This window comes from Odontesthes bonariensis, chromosome 24 (assembly GCF_027942865.1).
Source record: "Odontesthes bonariensis isolate fOdoBon6 chromosome 24, fOdoBon6.hap1, whole genome shotgun sequence".
NCBI lineage: Eukaryota > Metazoa > Chordata > Actinopteri > Atheriniformes > Atherinopsidae > Odontesthes > Odontesthes bonariensis.
This window is the reverse complement of record NC_134529.1, coordinates 19416871-19440849: the sequence shown is the minus strand read 5'-3', so window position 1 is coordinate 19440849 and position 23979 is coordinate 19416871. Positions and strand designations below refer to the sequence as shown.

The following is a 23979-nucleotide window of genomic DNA, read 5'->3' as shown; positions in this document are numbered from 1 at the left end:
ATCTTAGTGATTAAAAACAGTTTAATTCAACAGTATCAGGAAATACAGCTTCCAAATGCTTCAAAAAAGCTAAAGAAAGGCTGTGCCTTCTTCTCGCCCAACCCTCTTACACAGCAAATCTGAATATCCCATTCCAGCACATCCTGATCCCCTAACAACATACTGATCCCCAAACAATCTGTTTTTCTTGTATAATGGCCTTAATATTATGACTCAAGGACAATTGGTTTGCCCAGCCTGTTCGATAGCAGAGCAGAGAGAAGTTTCTGCCTGTGTGGGAGCTTTGTCTCCCACGGAAAGACGATGGTCTGCTTCTCTTTTCCCTGGTCAACCAGAACGAGTGACCACAGCAGTAAACCTCATCCAGTGGAGGCCTTTCAGTCCCAGCATTGCAAGAAAACACATGAAAAGAAGTGGTCGCTCGTACTTGTGGCGTCTTTCAGATAAATAGGTGGAACCCCGTCATTCTTTATCATTTGTTTAGTTACAAAACCAAGCAGTTTATGGGTCAAATTTGTGAAATGGCTTTCAGAACATGTCATGTCTGTCATTTCTGCAACCGGAGGAAAGCACACTGACTTGCACCGAGCTTGTACCTAGCTTTTCCTATTATTTCCTAGAGCACCACCCAACTAGTACAGCCCCACCCCATGAGTAGTCAGGACTGGGTAGTGCTGGTTCCTCCAAATAGTTTGCGGTGAACATTTGGGCTGACTGACCTTGCCTGTCTGAGACTAAGGGTGGTGCTCTGCAGAAATACTCAACTGAGGATTGCTGATTCTGAGCACAATCCGTCATCAGTGCTATGGCTGAGAATTTCTCCTTTGAAACTGCAGAGAACCACTGAAAGTCTAAGAAGAGAAAGGAGGAACAACAGTTAACCAATTCCGACTGCTTTTTGGGTGGAGCTGTAAAGCTAATTTGCTTGTACTGCGAGAAACAGCAAATGCAAATTAGCAAGATGGAGAACATAGCAGAAGCAAGACTGAGCAAGGAGCTATAGCACTCAATGAGCTGTGATAGGTGGTGAGCAGCTGGCTCATGGAAGCTACAAGCTTCTGGAGCACCAGGCTCTCAAAATTCAACAAATGTCATCCCAAGGCACTTCAATTATACAGTCCAATGCAAGCCAATTAGAGTCCATACCGTACAGGTGGAGACTGCCAGCTCCAGGAGCTTGCCTTGTTCCCATGCGGACCAAGCCTGTCGCTCTTGGAGCTTTGGTCTTCTCTAGCCAGCAAGCCTCCAATCAGTCAGCTTGAACCTCTACCAAGACTTATGTGCTCAGAAAGTACAGAAAGACAACATTACCATTATTATACTCCCTTACGCTTTCTTAAAAATCGCTTTCTGTTTTAATTACGTGAATTCCTTTTATTTTAATTGGACATTCGTGAACTTACAGTCTAACACACTGAATATAAGCGTGAATTACTCTAGTTTTAGTACTGGTCATTGCCAAGCAGGGAAGGTGAAAGATGGTGTCAGCTGCTGGCAGGTGGAGATTCAGCAGAGCCAGATTTATGTCTTCATAGATCCCCATTCATTGACTGAGGAAAAAGAGATGTAGTCAATTGTAAAGACATGGCAGTTGTTTTCCTGGCAAAAAAACATCCAAAAGTACAATTTGGAAGTAAACAGTTGAGTTTCTAGAGGGTTTATAACTCCCAGAATGGAACTTTAATATGTGTTCATTTAAAGCTCCGAGGGAAATCTTGCTCAATAGTCTGGAGTTTTTCGTCAACACTAATAAGGGTGTGTTTTTGTGCTCCTACAGTATCTTCAGGATGTACTCAGCAGACAGGAAGCGAGTGGAGACAGCACTGGAAAACTGTAACCTCCCTTCTGGCAGAGTAAGACAACAAAATACTGAAACTCTTCTCTTTTCCTTTTTTTCCAATATTACTCCTTTCTATCTCATCCTGTTTGTCTTATCTTAATCTACAAGCTCTTTCATGTTCTCCCCCATCCATCAGGCTGTCCTCTCACCATTTAGCGCCGTCGTCCATTCTCCTCACACAGCAACTGATTGCCGCTTTGCTCTTTCTTTTTTTGGAGTCATATTTTCTGGATATTTGCACGACTTCCCACTTAGAACACATTCAGTCCTGATGTAAGGAAACAAACAGACCCAGTGGGAGCAATAAAGATGATAAAAGCTGTCTTAGCTTTACCTCTTTAGATATCACTTGAGAGAAGCTGCCCCCTCATGCATAAAAGTGCAAACAGTCCCCCGACTGTCTCTGTAGCTTAACAGTACTGTAGCAGGTAATTTGCATCCCTGGAAGTGACAAAATGCTGTTTAATGAAGTTCTGAGCACATGCTGAAACATATGGACACATCAGAGGGCAGACACAACGAGTGGCTTCTGAATACAAACAGAATAAAACACGGAAAATGCAAACACACAGAGAACAAGCTATACATAATTAGCACTGGGAAAGACAGCAAGAGGAAATAATGAGTTGCTCTATGAGGGTCTGGTGGGATTTTCTGTTATTCCACTGCGCAAGTAATTACAGCTAAATTGTATCACTGTTAATCCCTCACACACACACATGCACAAAGGCAAAAGTGCACTCACATGGTTCACACCAAGGTCTTTTTAATGACTCCGTGAGTTCAAGAGCTTGACCTACATACCCTTCCCTCAACTGTTTCCTTTTTTTGCATTTTAAAAAAGTGTAATATATAATCAGTACATATGAATAGGTACATCAGTGAGTTGTATACAGAAGTGTTTTTTAAGGAATACTATAAGGCCATTTCACAGTCATTCGCTGGAATAAGATATTCTAGAGAGATGTTCTTGTCATGTGAGAACACTTAAAGGATAAGACCGGTTTTTTGACATTGGGCCCTTGATTTCACATTATAACATGATGTTCTACTCACCCCTGCTTGTTGTTTGTCATTTGGAGCTGTTCCGAAGATTCTACACTAGCACTGATAACGTGGAGGTGCGTCGCTTACTTAAAAAAATCCGGGTTATTGTAATTTTGATTTTTTTGTCGTAAAGTGGGTGTTACTGACGTCATCGTCGTGCTACTACCACAGACAGCCCACAGACCTGCTGCCTATTTATTCATTCGGCTAAAATTCAAAATTAGTAACCCGGATTTTTTTAAGTAAGCGACGCACCTCCACGTTATCAGTGCTAGTGTACAGTAATTAATAAATTATAAACAGCATAGTTTGTGCCTGTATGAGCTTGCCCATAGGAAACCGTTTCATGGCCGAATATCTCAAGAGAGCAGCCAGACGCCTCGCGAATATCTTCGGAACAGCTCCAAATGACAAACAACAAGCAGGGGTGAGTAGAACATCATGCTATAATGTGAAATCAAGGGCCCAATGTCAAAAAACCGGTCTTATCCTTTAAGTCCGCAACATTCAGACTCGAATTCTTGTGTCGATTGTCCACCCAGGAAGATCAACTGAGAGCATTTGCTGCCGCTGATTGAGTGAGTGTGTTCTGTGTGCTGGTTAGAATTTCACCTTTCTGCCTTTCACCTTTCACCTTTCACCTAGACCTTAATTTCCACTTCCTCCCCGCTGTTGTGGACACCTACATGCAGTGCTCACGTCAATACAAAAATGGGTGTCATCTACTCTTCTCAATATGTCGTAAAGAAAACAGCGTCCTTTCTGCATCCCGCGCTGCCTCCTGCGCACGCTGTACGCCCGTTCGCCCACTCCAGCTCCCTTTTATTTCCAGCCAGGAGGGTGCATCGCCAAGCCTCACGCTGGGATGTGCTGGACAGCAATTGTGGAGAAAATCGAGAGCAAATTGTCTGCACCTTGCCCTTAAAATCTCCGGTGTTCATGTGTGTGACATAGAGTTGTTCAGCCTGGATGATATTGATAGTAACTGCACCAATGAGGGTCTGAGCTTGAAACAGAATCGTATCTATACCTCTTTGCTTCTCAGGCAAGATACACTTGTAGATTTTGATTGATATATTATAATCATTGATTTGCTCTTAAGTAATGGATCATTATGATTTCGAGCATTTTCTTTCAATGCCAACCAAATTAAATTAGTCTGTGTTTCTCCACAAAGATTTTCTCATGCCTGGCATGATGGTTAGAAAAAGAGGTTTGCAGGCTGTTTTATTTTTATTTCTCCCTTTCAGATTCATTGTCCCTATTACAGTCTCAGTGTTTGACCTCTTTTTTTTTTTACAGTGTTTATTGAACAAACAAAAAGAAAATGCTTTGAGAGGAAAGCGCACAAAAATGAATGCAAACTGAGTTGAGAAAATTTGAATTTGAATTTGAATATTTTTGAACAGAGTTAGAGGTGCCCCGGCTATATCTTGCATGTATGATTTATATGACCGTTGTTGTTGTCACCTGCAGAATGACTCAATTCCCCAAGAGGACTTCACTGCAGAGGTTTACAGCATGTTCCTGAGCAACATCAGCCCCCGACCCGAGCTGGACAACATTTTTTCTGAAGTGTAAGAACCCTGTCAGTTGTAATATCCGGTTAGAGAAATAAATGTTTGGAAAACTTGAGCGCTAATTGATAATTAGATGTAATGTTTTTCTGATTACATGTCACTCATTTCACATTGGCCACCAGGTGATATCTGTCAGCCTCGGTAGTATTGCTTTGCAGCTTTATAAGACACCTGCTGTTACCCATTAAAGCCATCATAAAAAGTTAATTAATACAAGGAAGTGTGTTGTAATGAATGTAGTTGGAATTGCTTGAGCCCAGCCGTTTTTGCCCCTCGGGCTGCAAAAAGCAGGCCTCCCCCATGGCCCTTAGCAACTCAGACCATCAGCCGAGGCAGCATGCCAGCATGACCAGTGTAACTCCAGGTCATAAATCTAGGCTCTAATCACAGTTAAGCGTGATGGCATGAAAGCCAGGAGGATAAGGAGAAGATAATTTAGTGGAGCAGCCTTGGTTATGAAAGATATTTTAATCAAATCAATTTACAGAACACAACATTTAATCATCTGCTCTTTTTCATGTCTGCTGCTCTCCCTTTCCAGATCTTTTTCTGCTCTAACTATAAATCCTCTCCTCCACCTCTTTCTCCTTGTTTCATACTTTCATATGTATCTTTTTTTTCATTTTGTTCTCATGCCCGCATCTCCTTTTGTAACAGATGTTTTCTCCCCTCTTCCTCTGTCGTATTGCCTTTTCTCTCCTCTCTCTTCCTCAGTGGGGCCAAGAGTCGACCGTACCTCACAGTGGAGCAGATGACAGAGTTCATTAACAACAAACAGAGAGACCCTCGCCTGAACGAGATACTCTACCCTCCGCTCAAACCGGAGCAGGTTCAGCTGCTAGTGGACAAATATGAACCCAAGGCTTCTCTGGCACAGAAAGGTCAGTGGCTCAAATTTCTGTCACAAACATGCTTATGTGTACACAAACACACATAACACTTTCTAAGCATTTCAAGCAATTAAGTTCTTCATTGTAAAAAAATTTAAAAATGTAAAGAGGTAGACAGAAAGAAAAGAGAAAATTATTTTAATTTCTGTCTGTGTGGGGGGGTTACCCTTTTTCCTCGTCCAACCAAATTTCAGCTATCTACCCTCAAGTTTCTAATACAGCATCAATAAATTTGGCAGGGATGTTCCCATGGCAACTGCTGCATGGTGTCCAAAGGTTTGGAAAATAAGGACATAAAGTAGGGTGCCAAGAAGAATATTAGTAATATCTAAATACAGCACAATCACAGGCAAACACACACACATTTATCACCACCGTAGAAATGGTTCACTGCCAGTGCTCAATTATTCGTACTGAGGAATATTTCCTAACATTTTATTTTCAGAAAACATTAGTAAATATAGCTTAAATGTGCACACACCAATGATTTAATGGGTGGATGTAGCTTTGCTAAGCGAGAGTGCTTGACACGGTGCAATTTGTCTTTTTTTGTTTTCCATGTGTGACAGGAGTTGTAGTAGACTAGGTCATCGACCAGCTATCTACAGTTATGAGAAGGGAAAGTACATACTCTTTGAATTCTAAGATAGTACATATTAGGACATAATAAAAGACTCTCTGGTTATTAGCAGGTCTAATAAGTAGTTAAAACTACAGCAATCGAGACAGTTGCCAATCTTCCCACAAGTGGACGTCCCAGCAAGTTCACCCTGAGGTCAGACCGTTCAATGCTGATAGAAATGACAAAAAAAAACAAGTTAAATCTCAGACTCTTCAAGGCCCCGTGAACATATACAATTTTAAAGTTCATGACAGTTCAATTAGAAAAAGACTGAACAAGCATGACTTGTTTGGAAAAGAACATGGCAGCACAGCTTAGGTTTGCAAAGTTGCATCTGAGCAAACCACAAGACTTCTGGACCAAAGTTCTTTGGACAGAGATGACCAATGTGGAGATTGTGTGATTATAACGCCCATATTTGGTGGCATATCAGCACAAACACCTCACAGCTGGCAATCCCAACGAGGGATGATTTCAGTTTGTATTGCAGCCACGCGACCTGGGCACCTTACAGTCACTGAGTGGACCTCTGTATGCCAAAGTATTCTAGCGTCAAATGTGAGGCCATCTGTCTTGACAGCGAAAGCTTGGCTGAAATAGGGTCATGCAGCAGGACAATTATCCCCAAACACAGCAGTAAATAAAACAGAATGCCTGAAAAACAGACCTCAGCCTGATTGAAATGTTGAGGTGGGACCTTAAGAGAGCTGTGACTAAACCAATGTCTTACAAATCTCATTGAACTGTAGCAACCTTGTGAAGAAGAGTGAGCCAAAATTCCTCAAGAATGGTGAGAGAGATAGTTAATGTCATACAGTCGTTGATTTGTTTGAAGCTACATTAATAAAGGTCCACTGAATCACAGAGAATACTTAGCCATAACACACAGCATTGCATTTTGACATTAATTAACCAGTGTATTATGTCATGTGTTGTTCATTAAAGAACAGTTTTATTTAATATTAAGACCCGAAGTCCCCATATGTTGAAATTTCAGATTTCTTTATTGCAAAGCAAGTGTCGGTGCTGTTTCTGAAAATATTAAAACGTTCACGACATGAAGAAATGTGAAAAAAACTGAGAGCTAAAACTTGCCATTAGAGGTTCCAAATCTACTATACAGTCACCACCCTCCATCTCCACAGCACCCGCCGCCTGTTTCCTCTTTCCCCTTCCTCGTGTGTGCTGGGGTGTTCACGGTACTGAACCGTGAGTTGTTTGCCAGCAACTCATTTCTTTTTAAAAGCTACAACCAATTAAACAAACCACTTGGGACAGGGCTAAAAACCGAGGTGCAACTTGAAAAGACACATTCAGGAGACATAAGAACTCAAATAACCAACTGATGAAATCGACTTCATTAAAGCGCATATGTGTAAAAAAAGCAAAGAAAACAGCAGTCTGACGTGTAGAACTGGGGCGTCAGAGGAAATTCAGAATGACTCATAAAGAACTGTAATGAGTGTAGGGGACCCAACACTCCTGGAAATGCAGTGCTTTTATAATGCCTGTGGTGTCAGGGGAGCGAAAGCTGCCAGGACGGGAGAACATCCCAACCCAGATACCAGGCAACGAGGTTGGGAATGTGCCAGTACAAATTTTGTCTCTGCTGGAAAGCATGCTACACCAGTGTGCCAAGAAGGGCAACTTACGTTACACAATGTTCTGTTTATTGTTGAGCAAATCCCTTCTGTTTTTTATATAACTTCGGACTGTAATGATTGTGGACCAAATGTACAAGTATTTATTTTTTATTTATTCATAGATGTACCACACATACCCAATGTAAATTAATTTCCTCCGTCAGGGCCCAGACACCAGGAAGAATAAAGAGCTCTACTTTAACAGCTTTATGATTAGATTGCATAGAGATATTTAAAGAAATATGGCATAATAACTGCAGTTCCCACGTACTCGGCTTACTAAGCTACATCTAAACAGAAAAAAATAACAGAAGTTAATAACAGAACGCTAAAACTACTGGTACACTTGAATATTTTTCCAATTACGTGAAGAATAACTATTCAGTATTGAAGCTATTAATAAATGTTGTTTTGGTTTTAAGATGTAAAAAATGCCAATCACCTCCAGAGGAGGCTATCGAAAAGCCAGTGCAGTACAGTATCATTATGTTAAACATGTAGATTGACCCCGACTCGGGCAGAATTCTTTGTAATTTACTTGCTTTACTGCTTGTAAATGTAACAAAACAAATCATGGGAACTGAAATTGGGTGAAAGCATTGTATAACCCACACTCAAACTTCCAGTTTGACCACCCAGTGTCCGACTCTGATCGCAGCGATATGTTCCCGCTGTGATGTTGTGTGCTCATCCTGTTCCAGGCTCCCTGGAAGCATGCCCTTCCCTGTCCTAGTGACAGATTTCCCCGTGTGAAGTATTTATCTAGCCCGAGGAAGTACTGCCATCTGCTCTGCTGAGGGGTCCAGAGCTCCACATGCTACCTTCACACACACATTTATACACACACACACATAGTTTCCCCACGCTCAAGGACACTTGTGTAAATAAAAATGCTCATGAACTTTGGGTGACATGGAATGTTTTTGGGGATGGGTACCAAGCATTTAGATGGCACTAAGAAAGCTTTAGATTGAAACACTGACAGTGGATATGCATAGAGGCATAAGCTTTCATTGGAGATGCTCCGGAATATCCTGAAAGCTGATAACTGGGAACCAGTTGCATTCTTGTTCTCTGCTCACTTTTGGTGTCACACTTTCTCTATTCTCTTCCACTGGCTCGGAGCTTTCGAATGTTACACATTCTTTAGTCTGTGCTCGCTCAGATGTTGCAACATTGTTTGACAGTAGATGAATAAGATGCTAAATGAAAGAAGACACTTTAAAGCTCTCATCTGTCTCGACTGGTTGGTCGGCCCGTCAAACCATATTAATCTTCAGAAATTATAAAGAGAAAGGTGTTTTTTTTCTAGATTACGTCATTTAATGACTACTTTTCTTACTTGTAACATTAAAATCTGAACACATTTTCATAACCGCCTTCTCCCTCTGAATGTAGCCTTTTGTCAAATTCCCCCCTCAAGTGTCACCTTTGGAATAACACCTGTAGGCTCTCACTCTGACGCTCCTATAATCCCAGCCACGTTGACATGACTCTTTTGGAGTGACCTACAGATGTCTTGGGAGCTGAGGAAACTCTTTGTCTGTGTCTCTATGAGTGTGTGTGATGCGCAGGTTAGACCTCAGCCGAGCAAAGAGGTCCTGGCAGTCAACGGGGAATAAGACGCTGAGTGCGACTGAGCTCAGATGTCACACACAGCAGCCAGCGTTAATTAGTCCAGAAACTCTGCAGAGGGCGGCGCCGCATTAATTAGCATAAAGTGGCCTGAGGGACCTGAGGGACCTGCTGCACTCGTCGAGCTTGAATCACTTAGCATATTTAGCATAACGTCAAATGAGTCTGGGTAGGCGTGTTTCGGTTGTGCCGTAGCGCTTAATATAAATTCAAAATTTCACCTTATACAGTTGTTGTGTGTTTGGTGATTATCATGGAGAGTATTGTTTTTGTCTGGAAAGCTTGGGGCCTTTCATCAGCTGCTTATGACGGTTTTATTCTCTGTTTTTCACTTTCTTGAGCATGTTGTGTGAGGACAGGAGCACAGACATGAAAGCAAAGTGGAAAAAGCTTCACATGAGTGACCTTGACAAAAAATCAAAACAAGCAGCAAACAGCTTCAAGGGCAGCTGAGTTTTATCAGATCACTGTATTACTTAATATGGACACTGGCAATGCTTGCCGAAGCCAGTGGAGCCTGAAAAGTACAGAAGCACATTTGTATTGCTATCTGCAGCCCCTCGGGTGAAATGTAGTCTTTTTTTTTTTTTTTATGCATGTAACCTTTTCATAATTTGGGGTAATAACTGTCAGCAAACACCTGTTGTGAAGTGGGGAAAAAAAACAAAACACTAGAGCACAGGCTTTCACTTCAGGGAGTTCTCACCACGCAATGAGTTCAGGTTCCATTTAAATAAAACAGCTAACGTGAACTTAATGTGGCATTATTCGCTTGTTATGATCTTTTTTTTTTTTTTTTTTTCAAACTCAGTCTGGCCACTGCTCATTTAAAAACACATGCATGTGTACTCAGAGTGTCCAAACACTCACATTTTAGTCAAGCAGGTCCTCCATGTTACACGTGATTTATTGCAATAGAGAAAAAGGTTGAAATGAAGTCAATATTTGTCAAATACGCCACTATATGCCCTTCAGCTTACTTTGGATTGCCTAGTTTAAAGGACCAGGGGAACTAAAAATAGGCAGAAGGATTTTCTGATGCTTAATAGACACTGTAGTTCTTCGGAAATCCCACTCAAGCCAGAGTAAATACCACACACATTGGGAGCCTTTTCCAGCCAAGCCCCTACAGAGCATTCATTAGTATTTGTGGCAACTGACTCAAAGTAAATAACAGTGTCCATATTCATAATGGTCAAGAAACCTCCCACCAACTCTGTTGTGCTTTGATGCTTTTTTTATTGTAATTATGAAAACCTCAAAGGAATCATCTCTTTCATTCTTTTGACACTGATACAGTACTGAATTGTCTGGTTCTGGACTTTTTTACGATATTGATATTGTTATGCGTAGAATGGAATAATAGAAAATAGCCTTGGACGTATTTTCGAACACAGACTGTGTATGAAAGATGGATGTAGCCACCATGACATCACCTGTTGGCTTGTAGACTTCGAGGTTGGCATTGGGATATCACCATCTTGTTTTCTGTTTAGTTTTATAAATCTGATGACAGACTGACCAGAGGGAGGGAGAGAATTAAACTAATGATATCATAATTGATATGATTTCATCAGAGACCTTGAAGCTGTTTTGAGTCTATAGTGTCAGAGGTCTTTCACAGCCGAGCCCTAGTGGACATCACTGGTATTGTGTGTTAAGGCAAGTCTTCAATGTCTGCATGTCTCATACTGGTGATAATATCCATCTTTTAAACATTGTTTATGCTCCTCTTAGAGAATGTGAAGTTTAAGGTTCTACTTGGCACAATAAAAAAATAAAATAATAAACACTTTGGTCTTAATTGGTCCACTGTATTGTGTTTTTACAGGTCAAATATCCGTGGAAGGTTTTACCCGGTATTTAAATGGGGAAGAGAACACCATCATTCCCCCTGAGAAGTTGGACCAGAGTGAAGACATGACCTTTCCTCTCTCCCACTATTTCATCAACTCCTCCCACAACACATACCTCACAGGTACGAACACAAAGTTAATTTGACGCAAAGTCCAAAATCCGTTCCTTAAGTAAGAAGCTCAAGCCGTCACGTTCCCTCGTAAACACTCCAGAGTCGAGTTAATTTTTATCCTGACTGCCTGCTCGGATGCTTCTTTTTTTCTTCTACAGATTAACAGATGATTCATTTATTTAGAAATACAATTACGGTGCCACAAGTGAAAACACTCAACTTTATACACAGTTGCACCTCACACTCCCTTTCACTTGTAACCTCTCAAGAGGTTTTCTGATCAAGTCATCCACGAGGCGCATTTCATTGATATTCATGAGTTAAATATTTCTTTGACTGGAAGCCACAGTGACTGGTTCCCGGCAGTGCACACTCACAATACTGAGGGCATTTTCTCTTCAATGGATATTATAATTCATCTATTCAAATCTATTCTGTGAGGAAACTGGAGAGCATTGAATCTTTCAAGTGGATCAGATTTCTCCAGCAACGGAAACGAATGGAATTGCTGTAATAGCCCGACTTCATGGCCTGCGAAGTGGAGAGATGAGAAAAAACAAACAAAAAGTCCTTGATTCTCTCCCCATGAGCAGTCTTCTTCACATATTGTCAAAGAGACACATATTTTGCTATGTTGACAGGAAACAGACAGGCAATCGATATTTATATTTCACTTTATTTTACTTCATAACGAACATCATTTATTTCATTTCGTGTGTTAAACATTAACTAATTCAGTAGAGAAAAAAGAAGGAAAAAAAGAGTTTAATGATTGATTCTAAAAGAGAAAAGAAAAAGTGGCAGATAGAATATGAAAAGGAAGGAAGACACCTGAAGTGAGAGCACAGATCGGCCTCTCGCTTTGACACGGTTTCACATCGTGCAGGAAAGCAAGCTGCTAATGTGAAGTGATAATTGCTTCACTAATAGAGACAAGGTGACGAGGTTCCCCTGCCTTAAATAACCACAGTTTGTGGTTTTACAGTAACTGAAAAGGTTAATGAGCCCCTTTAGAAGTGGAAGGACGTGCTTCAGTAAGCGCTTTTGACATCGATGAAGCTGTTACCCCGAATGATTGTTTATGTGTTTTGTTTGCATGTGATCACAGCGGGCCAGCTTGCAGGCAACTCTTCAGTGGAGATGTACAAACAGGTCCTCCTGTCGGGATGCCGCTGTATTGAGCTGGACTGCTGGAAGGGTCGCACCACTGAAGAAGAGCCAGTGATCACTCACGGGTTCACGATGACCACTGAAATCTCTTTCAAGGTAGCACAAAAAAAGCTGAGGGATGGTGGGAGGTGAGGGAATTGGTTAAGGGTTGGGAGACAAGAGGAGGCAAGAAGCTGTTAAGATGCTGTGTACAATGTAAATAAAAAAAAAAGGATCCATTTGAATTTCACGCCAGCAACACATTTTTACAAACTGTTACACGAGAATGTTTACCGTCAGGCACCATCATCTCTTCTTTTAGCCACGCTCCATAAGTGTTTGGTAACCGACAGAGCCGGTTTTTAAGTGTTAACAGGTCTGAGCTGCAGGCAGCTCATTTTAGCTGCTGGACTCTCCTACGACAGAGCGGCACTGTTTTAGGGTATATGCATATTGTTGTTTGGTACTTTACTGCTGAAATAAACAAGGCTTTTCTTGGAAAAAAGTAGGAATTGCAGGATATGGTAATCCTATAAGCAGATTATATTGTTTTTTTTAAAATATTGCCTTCATAGTTGTTCAAGTTCCCGATGCATTGTGAGCTAGCGTAACCCGCCTCATGGATGCTCGATCTTTAGTTGCACGCTGATAACGAGCAGGACGGTTTGTGGTTTTCAGAAGTGTTTCTGAGCCACTGCAGAGATATCCACTATAGAATCATGTATGTTTTAAGTGCCCGAAGATCAAAGTTTTTCAGTATTAGTTCTGAGCCTCGTCCAATGCATACAGAGCTTTCTCTTTTCTCTGTGAGTCTTTTAATGATAACTGATTTTATGTATCTTAGATGATGAAGTTCCTTAATTATGTGCGGCTCTGCACTGACAATCTTAAACTAATTTATTTAGCCGTGCAGTCTTTTAGAAAGTGATGAGCCCATCCCCATCTATCCTCCTCAAAGGCAAAAATGTTACTGATCTGTAGCAAATTTACATCATTAGTTGTGAAAAGTTCTCATCTGGGTTTTGTTGCCCCATCCCAACTTTTCGAAAAAGCCCTGTTTGCATCAAATTCAAAATGAGCAAAAATGGCACTCTTTGATCGCTGACGTGTTGTCTCTGTGCTGTTTTCAGTTAACATAGAGATGAAACGGTTTGCAAGTTATTGGGCTCTGTTTTCCTTCACATTTTACACAGGATTGCATAAGTGTGCTTGGTGAGAAATGGAAATGTTAATACATAAAATTAGAAATAAGCCACTTAAAATCTGTCGTGGCTGCTGTTGGAGGTCGTTGTTGACCTTGAATTAGCAGTTACTCAATGCATCTCAACTGTCAGCAGTAAACACTGAGGCTGGAATTGGTGAAGTAACATTTTGCCTGATAACATTCACACACTTTCCTCTTAATTCCATATGCTCAGATCTGAATCCAAGTTAAGAAGGCTGGAATCTTGACGCTGCCAATTCAGTTAAAAACAAAGAGATTATTCAAGGCTTTATGCTCATGCGATACATTGGTGTTTTGAGAATATTTTCTTCTGCTTATATATATCAGGGAATGAAACAATGACAGAGAAGCACAGATACAGATTTAGATAAGAAAATACAAGTATGGAGAAAAAATGAAAAGTGGGGCATGCGTGCAGCAGATGGCAAATTGTAAGAGACAGGGATGCACTGAATAGCCCTAAAGAGAAATGCCGAGGGGCGATTAATTGAAAGTCTCTGAAGAGGAGAAAACAAAATGAAAAAAAGCTTTCAAAGGGAAAAAGACGGGGATGAAAATCTAAGGCTCGAGTCATTTTCAGGAGCGAAGAAGAAAGAAATGGGGGAATTGATTGATAGAGGAAATTTTACAAGCAGCAGAACAACCCTAATGGAATTAGTCCAAGAGTGGAACACAAAAACAGAAGCGCTGTGAAAGACGCAGGGGAGTTAGAGATGGAGAGGGTTGAGTTGCAGACAGAATTTTTATTGCAGGACATGGTGCAAATAGAAATGAGAGCAACAGCTGAACGGACACTGTCGTTAATGATGGTATAATTGACTCAGACAGTCAGTGGCTTAAAAATCTGATCTCAGTTGTTAAACTGCAGTTCGCTGGAGTTAAGCTGCAACACCAGACGTTGAGTGATTAAAAGCATTCTTTAAAAGGTTTCCATTCACATAACTGCTGCCAAAAGTTTTTTATTCGTTTTTTTTTCTTTTAGAAATATTATGACTGTATCACTGCTGCTTGTTGCCTTCTTTTGCAGTTGCTGATTCAACAGGGTTGGACGAGCTATTCAACAGTTTACAGTGTTTTGAAATGTTCATATTTTTTGTTTAGTTTAAATAAAAATCCTTTTTATCTGCATGAGTTAATCCATGCGAAAAAATGGCTTTTACTTTAACTGTTGCTATCCTGCCTTGAGAGCATTTATTCAGCTTGATTCACAAATGAATTCAAATGTAATTTTATGGGGGTTTGTTTTCCCATCAGGAAGTGATCGAGGCCATCGCAGAGTGCGCCTTTAAGACTTCACCTTTCCCTGTGATCCTGTCTTTTGAGAACCACGTGGACTCGTAAGTCAGCCATTTCTTTTGATTCAGTGGCTTCAGTTGAGCTTTTCGATGGGCAGGGCACTGTCTTATCAATGAGCATTTGTCAGCTGTCCCTGCCCGAGCTAGGGAGACGATTTTGATTCATTGTTATATCTTTAATAGTTCCAAGGGGATACGGGAGGGGTGCATACATATTCAGTATATTGACATTTAGAAGAGGAATCATGATTGTGTGTGTTGTGTGTTTTTTTTTTGTGTGTGTGTGTCATGACTCCCAGACCAAAGCAGCAGGCTAAGATGGCAGAGTACTGCCGGTCAATATTCGGAGATGCATTACTGACGGAGCCTCTGGAGAAATACCTTGTGAGTACATAAGATGCCCAAACACACACTACATGTGCATGTGCTCACACTCACATTCACACTCTCGTGCACTTTGTGTCTTTTTAACACATTGACAGATACATAAAACATGGCCAGCAGTGAGGGATTCAGAAGGTATTAACACTGATGAGTGCACTAAAGGCACGTCCTTGAACACTGCTGCCACACTTTTCCTCCACCTATTGCGTTCCGTAATGGTAGTGGGGTATTTCAGTGGTACATTCATGTTTTGTTTTTTTTCCTTTTAGAATTGTTTATTTTCATATTTTCTTACATGAACATAGGTAAGAGAACCCGATGAAACTAGAGGGACAATAATTTGATGCTGTCTTTTGTTTGTGGAGAAAAAAATGCGAATAGATTTGTTCACATAGGGTTAGAAACTGACATGAAGGTGACATAAAAAGGTGTTGTTTAGCTGTGAGTTTGCACTCCATCCAACACTCGTAATGCACTCAGTTTGTGTACAATTTAAGGAAAATCAAGACATCATTAAGCTCTGTGGATAGATCACTTCAAGATTAAGAACAAGGTGTGCCAAAGGAGCACAGAGTAACTTTAAAGCAACAAAACACTTTTCAAGTCATTTTAAGCACTGATTTGTGCAGGAGAAAGAAAGACAGAAAGTGTCTGCTCTTCAAAATGCACAGGGAACATTTCAATTTGAAGTGTTATATTTGGTGTAAAGCAAACTCTGAGTCTTATCTCATGTATGTAACATGGTGGCAGTAGTACCATGCTTTAGATGTATTTTGTTGTGTTCCCAGAAAGATAGTTCGTTATCTTTGATAAACAATGCATTTTGTATCATACGAGTGAATTCTAGGCAAAATCTGAGGAAATTAAGTGAAGTTGGGTCAGTTGTAACGAGACAAAAGCACTAAGTGCAACAAGCAGTTCTTCCAATTCACTTGTGAGGTTTATGTGAGGACACCCAGCAGCATTCCAGACTTTAAGCTGTTCTGTGGACTCAGATTTCTCCCAGTCAATGTGTATGATGTATATAACATTTACCACCTAACTCGATTTGGTTAGTGCAGCATAAGGAGTATCCATAGATACTGAAAACGTAGCTTCTCATACTTTTGATCCTCAGTATGTTACATTGGATCATTTTCCTCAATAAAGAATTACTTAGGTAGGATTTTTTTGTCTCATTTGTTTGATTGCATTTTTTCTGTGTACCTTTTAGGACTATAATATCATTTTTAAAGGTCATATTTATACAGAAATATCAAAAAGTCTTCTCTCTCTCACACACACACACACACATAGGCTACCTGTGACTATTTACAAGCCACGGAAGCAAACTTTTGATGATTCATCCCTCAGTCATTCTTATTCCTCTGCATCACGTCCCTGTCATTATGACCGAGACTGGAATTGACAGACGTTTAAGATGAAATGGAAGTGTTTTATGCTGTAATCAAAACATTGCTTTTCTTGGCAGCCCTTTATCTGCCATTCCTCTGTTGCCATGGCTACTAGTCAAAAGCTTGCATTGTCCCTTTGTAATCAAACCTCCCCCCCTTCCCAAAAGACGTCTTTGTGGGTGATGACGCAAGCACTTCAGTGAGGCAAAACTCTCAAATGCACGCTCTGGCAACGCTCATGGTGTCTGGTGCAATCAAGAGAACATGCCACACACAATATTCCACTACTTTAACACTGCACTTGCTGTATTGCTCTCACATAGTTCTCCAGGGATATTGTTGCCCCTATTGGTATAACACCGTGGAGGAGCCAAAGTTCCCACCAGTCTGATGCAGCATTATCTCACACTTGCAGGGAGCTCTTCCAGCTCTGCTGCCTGCCAAAAATCCAACGAAAGTTACAGCCCTCTGACTGGATTTGACATTGAAGTATTATCAGGTTGAAGCCTTTTGAAAGAAGTGGCAGGGGCAAAGAGAAAGGGAGGGATATGAGAAGACAGAGAGAGAAGGGAGAAGTTGGAGAGACAGTAGGAGAAGTTTGCCATTGACGAATGAGATTTCTTTCTACCACCAAGCTTGTAATAGTTGTGAAAGGTGAGAGCAATGACAACCATTCCCCTCTCACAGTGAGACAGTCGTGTATACAGCATATCAAATGGGATATCAGCTCCATAAGTCCACCGACTCAGGGGCAGATAGGGTAATATAGCTAGATTGGTTCCAGCTCAGCCAAGGGTGATGATAAAGTAAAGAGGATTAGAAGTTTCTTAGAAACTTGAGCTCCTCCCTCATCACCTCCTCACTGACTGCCTTTTGACTCCAGACTTCTGCAACATTTGTTGTATTCCCATCGTTTTTCTTTCAATTAATCTGAGAACAGTCTGCTCTTAGAGAAAAGATGGAAAGAAAATCGTTTTGAATTACTCGAACGTTTGATTCACCATAAACATGCTCTCATGTTTGTTATGGGGCTCTCATCGCTGCATTCATAACGCTGCAGTCATCACACAGATAGCAGGTGGTACTCAGAATAATAGGGGTTAAATATAGCACAATAACAACAGGGTTCCACATACTAAGAGACGATGGAGCCTTTTGCATACATGTCAAAATTCCAGCTCTGTGATTATACTTACTGGCCACAGAGCATCCCTACAAGTCTTTGGCATTTTTTTAGCACACTGTTTGACAAATAAATACATAAAGACATCATTTATTTAGTTGAAGACCTGTGTCTTGGGTCTTCTTTTCAAAAAGAACTTTCACAATTTCCAATTTGAAATAAGGCTGAAGACGGGGCAACAGCCAAAAAACTTGTTTACAGATTAAAAAACACTCGGTGAAAAGAGCAATGTTTTATTAGCTATAATGCATTTTAGAAAAAAAGAATAATAACTGAGCGTCGTCATATAAAATATCAACTAACTCATAATTGCGTAAGTAGGGTTTGATTTTTTTCTTTGCATTATGATAAACATGCTCACATTGGGCGTACACCTGAATTAAAGAGCCATCTAAAATGTTTAACATGTCAGTGCTCATCAGATACTTTGCCAACTATTATAGACTGTTTGTTGAATGTCAACATCACTAAGCATACCCTCAAATGTAATTATTACTATGGGTTTTGTGAAATAAGATTGTTGTAATGTGTGCAAAATAGGATTGTAATGTAAAATACAATCTACAGAAGTAGTAATTGACGGTTTATGCACAGGCGATTATCGGTGGTTATTTTCCACCACTTGTCAGACATCAGGGCCTTCAGGGTCAAGCAGCAAGATAAAATGATTTAGCTCAAAACAAATTCATTCAGAGTATTTTCTGCCCCCGCTTAGTCTATTAAATACGTATTATCCCTTATTTTTAGCAGCTTACCATAACAATTGTGGCATGTGAAGGGCAAAGCTTAATTGAATTTATCCAGGTGAAGTGTGGTTTAACTCAGTAGGTTTGGTAGTACGTTTGAGTGCAGCCAGGATTACATTCCACCCCCGATGATGCATTTAAGTGGAAGTGTTTGGAGCCAATTCAAACAGGATGTCTAATCTTTCTTTTTTTTGCATCACTTCCTAACAGCCACAAGAGAGGCGTTTGGACTGTGACTGCTGGAAAAAAGAGGTTATTAGATGGAAAAACTTAGCTTAAGCTGGCGTATGAATCTCTGTTTTCTTGTTCTTGAGAAAAGTCCTGTTAAAGAATAAGAAATGCTGAGAAAATAGAGATTATGTCGGGAGCTAATAACTTGTAAACACTGTGGCTGTGCATGTATGTGTGTTCGGCATCACAGAAAACTTTCTTGATCATGAATTATCCATGACCCTAAACGCTCCAAAAGCAGTGTACTCCATTAATAAATCAGAGCGCTGCCTACTTCTGGCCTGCTCTATACAGAAGCTGCGTGTTGGTGTTAAAAGCTCAGTTTCCTCCCAGGAGGCTGATTTAGGTGTTGAACATGTAAACTTTTCTCCTGTTACATCGACAGTTTGTAAAGCTCAGTGCTGATTTTTTGTGATTTCTAACCAACTCAATTCAGGAGTATCGCCCATTGTGATTTCTGAACAGACTGATGGCCATGCATTTACATGGCAATTGACACACTTTAGTAAAACAAATTAGATTATTTGTCTAAAGAGGTTTTTAAATTTTTTTAATGTGCCAATCTTTAGTCATACATCAATTTCTGTTTTCTTTTCTTCAAAACGATTTGGGGATTTATTGTCAAAAAACTACCCTAATTACATTGCCCCATCCATAATTCTTCCATGTCTGCCTCTCTTCATCCATCTCTTTCTACACTACTTGCAGTTGGAGCCTAATGTGCCCCTGCCCAGCCCAATGGAGCTGATGGGAAAGATCTTAGTGAAGAACAAAAAGAAACACCACAAGACAGATGGTAGCACCAAGAAAAAACTTTCGGAGCAGGTGTCCAACACATGCAGTGATTCTTCCAGTGTTTGTGAGCCGTCCTCCCCCAGTGCAGGTAATGGCACCCCGGACGTTGCATGTATTCCACAAACAAAGCTATTTGATGACATCTCGGTTATGGTATTTCACTTGTGAAATGGGGCCTAGCTATCTTGGACCATCTCTGCTGTGGAGCAAAACCGTTATGCTGGCCAGAAGCTGAATCACTGGAGCAAAACCACACTGTTGTTTAGCATTCATCACTTTCATAGCCCTCTCCATCAGCTGCAGATATTATTGGCTGTTGAATGCACCTTTTGTCAGGCACATTTATTGTTTATCACTGGGGCATCTTAAACGCTGGCCAGTGGTCGCCTCAGTGTGTTTACGTGTATCTAGCTCTCTGTACAATGACAGCTGCTCCCTGGCTTTACTTTTCCTTTTTCATTCATATCTACGGTGAAATGCGCAACATGTTATATTTGTTTTAACATGTATGTGTGTCTCGATGCATGCTTCACTGTTGTCTCCTATGTGTTTCGCACCCCTGTCTTTATTTGTGATATTATATGTAGCAGTGTATTATATGTGTATTATATAGTAGCAGCAGAACCTGCAGACAATCTTGTTTCAGGCTTAAATCTAGAGCACACTGCCCCCTGGTGGGAGGAAATAGGCAATACAGTCTGAAATACATTTTAGCCGGTGCACAGGAATTTAAGCTGGTTAGACTTTGTTGACACATTCTAAGACAATCAACAATCAGGGCAGATGAAGTTTGATAGCCAAGCAGTAAGAAGACTGTGTTTATACAGATTTTAGTGAATAAATTAAACTGCTAACTGAATGCGAAGGACAAATGAAGCTAGTTGAAAAGGGAGAGTGATCACTCTCATGAGTCGTTTGTCTCACAGGCTCTACCAAAGAGGAGATGGCAGACTCCTCGCAGCCCTCTGAGGGTCCTGAGCTCAGCCTGAGACCACAGGGCAGAAAATCTATTGGTGAGTCATGACCACAGACTTAAATCTTCAGTGGAGCCCTCATTATGCTGGAGCTATAGGTCAGACTAACAATTATGTGAAATTAATTTCCTGTGACAGCGTGCCCACAGATTCAGTGACAGATCGTAAGGTGATCTCTCATTATGTGGGTGCGGAAGCTTGGTCAGCTCTACCAATACGATATTAAAATTTGTATTCCACACTCATGAGAGCCGTGAGTGTGGGCCTGTCAGCCTGAGCCTGGAGTGCATTGCTGTTTTTATTAAAAGGCCATCAGATTTTGGACCAGTGCGTTTGACATTTATTGGGTTTTTGGATACGTTGAGTCAGTTTACACAATTATTTGTTTGTGATCAAATTTTACGTGTGACTCTTGTTTCAGGTGAGGTGGAGGCAGAAAGCGATGAAGACGACGACGATGATGATGACTGTAAAAAAGGCTCAATGGATGAGGTTTGCATCTTGCGCGTGGAGCTTTTTTATCGGTTTAAAATGACGAGCATTGACTTTTCAATCATCAACTTTTCCCAGCTGTCATTGGGCGAGAATGTTTGAAAATTACCTCTGATAATTCACTACCCTGAATAAAAAAGGCTTTCATGACGCCCTCTTGTTATAAGTCATTATAATTTGCTACTTTACATTAACAATGTTTTGTATGTGACAGGGCACAGCCGGCAGTGAGGCATTTGCTACAGAAGAAATGTCCAACCTGGTCATCTACATCCAACCTGTCAAGTTTAACAGCTTCGAGGCTTCCAAAAGTATGTGAGATAAGCAAAAATGCACCATAAAAAAGGAATGTATGTGGCCCTGTTAAGCCACAAGTCATCTAAAGACGAAAACACTCCATATTACGTGGGCTTTCAGTGTGCTGTACTCCGTAGTATCTACAAGCAGAATATGGCCTCTGATTATACCTACAGGAATTCACTTGGTTATATATTAGATTGCTGTATGAACATCTGTTGATCCACTTGTGAAAAACATCGCCTATGACATGTTGATCAGTATCACTGTCGTTACCCACAGAGATCAATCGCAGCTTTCAGATGTCATCGTTTGTGGAGACCAAAGCTTTGGAGCAGCTGACCAAATCTCCTGTCGAGTTTGTTGAGTATCCTTCTGAATCTCCCTGCTTATGTCATTTAGCATGTCTCCCAGTGTTTACACACAGATTACTCTGTGTGATTTGAATTAAGTCATTTCTAAACAGAAATACAAGATGTTTTCACAGAATCGCTCGGATTTTCCACTGCTTTCCATGCAGCACTATCTTTAACTAGCTCCGTTCAGATACAACAAGCTGCAGCTGAGCAGGATTTACCCTAAAGGCACTCGAGTGGATTCATCGAACTACAACCCTCAGCTCTTCTGGAACGCTGGCTGTCAGCTGGTAGCTCTCAACTTCCAGACCATCGGTGAGAGAGGGTCACGAGAGACATTCCAGTTTATATTCGAAGACATTTATTGAACAAAAAGCTTCACATTTCTACTTTTTACGCTGATATTTTCAAGTCTGTTAAAACAAACGTTTATTTGTTCACACGGTTGAAAACGTTGAAGCAGGCTTACAGGTTTGATTGTCGAAAAAGAAAAAAATTTCCTCCCCTCTCTACAGATTTATCAATGCAGCTGAACCTGGGCATGTATGAGTACAATGGAAAATGCGGTTATAGATTGAAACCGGAGTTTATGAGACGACCTGATAAGCACTTTGATCCTTTTACTGAGAGCACAGTAGATGGGATAGTCGCCAACACACTGTCTGTCAAGGTGTGTGCATCTTTATGTTCTTCCTTTTGTGCTTGTGTATTTCTTTTTTATTGTGTATGTGTGTTAAAATATACAACCTGAGGTTATGTCATAGGTATTAATGGATTAATTTGCATGTAAAACAATAGCATTTGATGTCAGTCTGGATCTGGAACCGGGATTATTTATTCATCCGAAGTGTTCGACTGTTCTTGTTATACTTTCTCTCTCCTTCTGTCGCACTCCTTCCTTCCTCGCAGATCATCTCGGGTCAGTTCCTGTCAGATAAGAAAGTGGGCACGTACGTGGAGATTGACATGTTTGGCCTGCCAGTAGACACCAAGAGGAAAGCATTCAAGACCAAAACATCTCAGGGCAATGCCATCAACCCTGTCTGGGAGGAAGAGGCTATTGTTTTCAAGAAGGTGAAAACTGTGGCTTTGCACACATGTAGTGATCAAAACCTTTTTTACACTATAGATGGTCTTGTTGTTGAGGGTTGTTTATATGAATTTACATTAGTTAAAAATCCTACCGTCATCACTCAAAATGTCTCCCCTTAACTAGGTTTCATAAATTTGTTTAATACTTTCTAAGATGCCAATTTTCAGCAATTTAAAGGTTTATTTTCCCCAATAAAGGCAAAAATTGTATCTAGACATTTGTGTTCAATCCTATATATATATATATATATATATATATATATATATGCATAAAATCATTTGGGTGAAAGACTGTCTGCGTATGGACGCACTTGGACACTGAACAAACTCTGACTGACATGTCATTCAAAAAAGCATTTCACACTTATTGATACTATCTTTAGGTTGTCCTGCCCACACTCGCTTCGTTGAGAATAGCAGTGTTTGAGGAAGGAGGGAAGTTCATCGGCCACCGCATCATTCCTGTGTCAGCCATCCGTCCAGGTGACACGCATTTGTTCTTATCCACCGAACAGCAGTAGACTCTTGATCCACTCTTGAAAAAATTATTGAGAAATCAATTGAATATCTACCAGTAAATGTTCATTAGACCTTAATATGCAGCTTCCGAAACATAAAAAAAGAAAGTAGATACAGTCCAAGAACGACAGCATGTAAGATTTGTGTACATTATTGTATCAGCCGTGGTTTGCTGCCTAGATAAGCTGTATGGAGGATTAACTTTTGAATTGTTTCATAACTGATACACCATAAATGTGACTCACACCCCTGCAGGCTACCACTATATCCATCTAAGAAATGAGAAGAACCAGTCGCTGACATTACCTGCCCTGTTTGTTTATGTTGAAGTAAAGGACTACGTACCCGACACATTTGCAGGTGAGTCACGGATAGAGACATGTTTCATGTAGATGCTGGCACATGATCAGTGTTACTGAAGCATTTTCTCTCCGTTCCTTAGACGTCATCGAAGCTTTGTCCAATCCCATCCGCTATGTCAACCTGATGGAGCAAAGAGCCAATCAGCTGGCTGCTCTCACTTTGGAGGAGGGAGGCGAGGAGGAGGGTGACAAAGAGGTGTGTTCATGTTTATGCGGCTCTCTCCATCACACATATAGGTCATCACACGTGGGTATCCTC

At 40.7% G+C, this 23979-nt stretch overlaps 1 protein-coding gene across 3 annotated transcripts in view; it reads left to right on the top strand.

The window, feature by feature from the left end:
- The window catches only part of plcb1l (phospholipase C beta 1-like), a 125224-nt gene that overhangs the window by 78924 nt on the left and 22321 nt on the right, over positions 1–23979 (top strand). For all 3 annotated transcript variants that reach the window (XM_075458782.1, XM_075458783.1, XM_075458784.1), the window contains 18 exons: positions 1778–1853; positions 4364–4464; positions 5182–5348; positions 11089–11235; positions 12335–12492; positions 14855–14937; positions 15195–15279; positions 19542–19716; positions 20555–20641; positions 21024–21094; positions 21309–21405; positions 21674–21758; positions 21938–22062; positions 22263–22417; positions 22657–22821; positions 23223–23322; positions 23614–23718; positions 23801–23916. In XM_075458782.1, the coding sequence (XP_075314897.1) occupies positions 1778–1853; positions 4364–4464; positions 5182–5348; positions 11089–11235; positions 12335–12492; positions 14855–14937; positions 15195–15279; positions 19542–19716; positions 20555–20641; positions 21024–21094; positions 21309–21405; positions 21674–21758; positions 21938–22062; positions 22263–22417; positions 22657–22821; positions 23223–23322; positions 23614–23718; positions 23801–23916 (2098 nt within the window). The remainder of the gene's footprint in view (positions 1–1777; positions 1854–4363; positions 4465–5181; positions 5349–11088; positions 11236–12334; positions 12493–14854; positions 14938–15194; positions 15280–19541; positions 19717–20554; positions 20642–21023; positions 21095–21308; positions 21406–21673; positions 21759–21937; positions 22063–22262; positions 22418–22656; positions 22822–23222; positions 23323–23613; positions 23719–23800; positions 23917–23979) is intronic.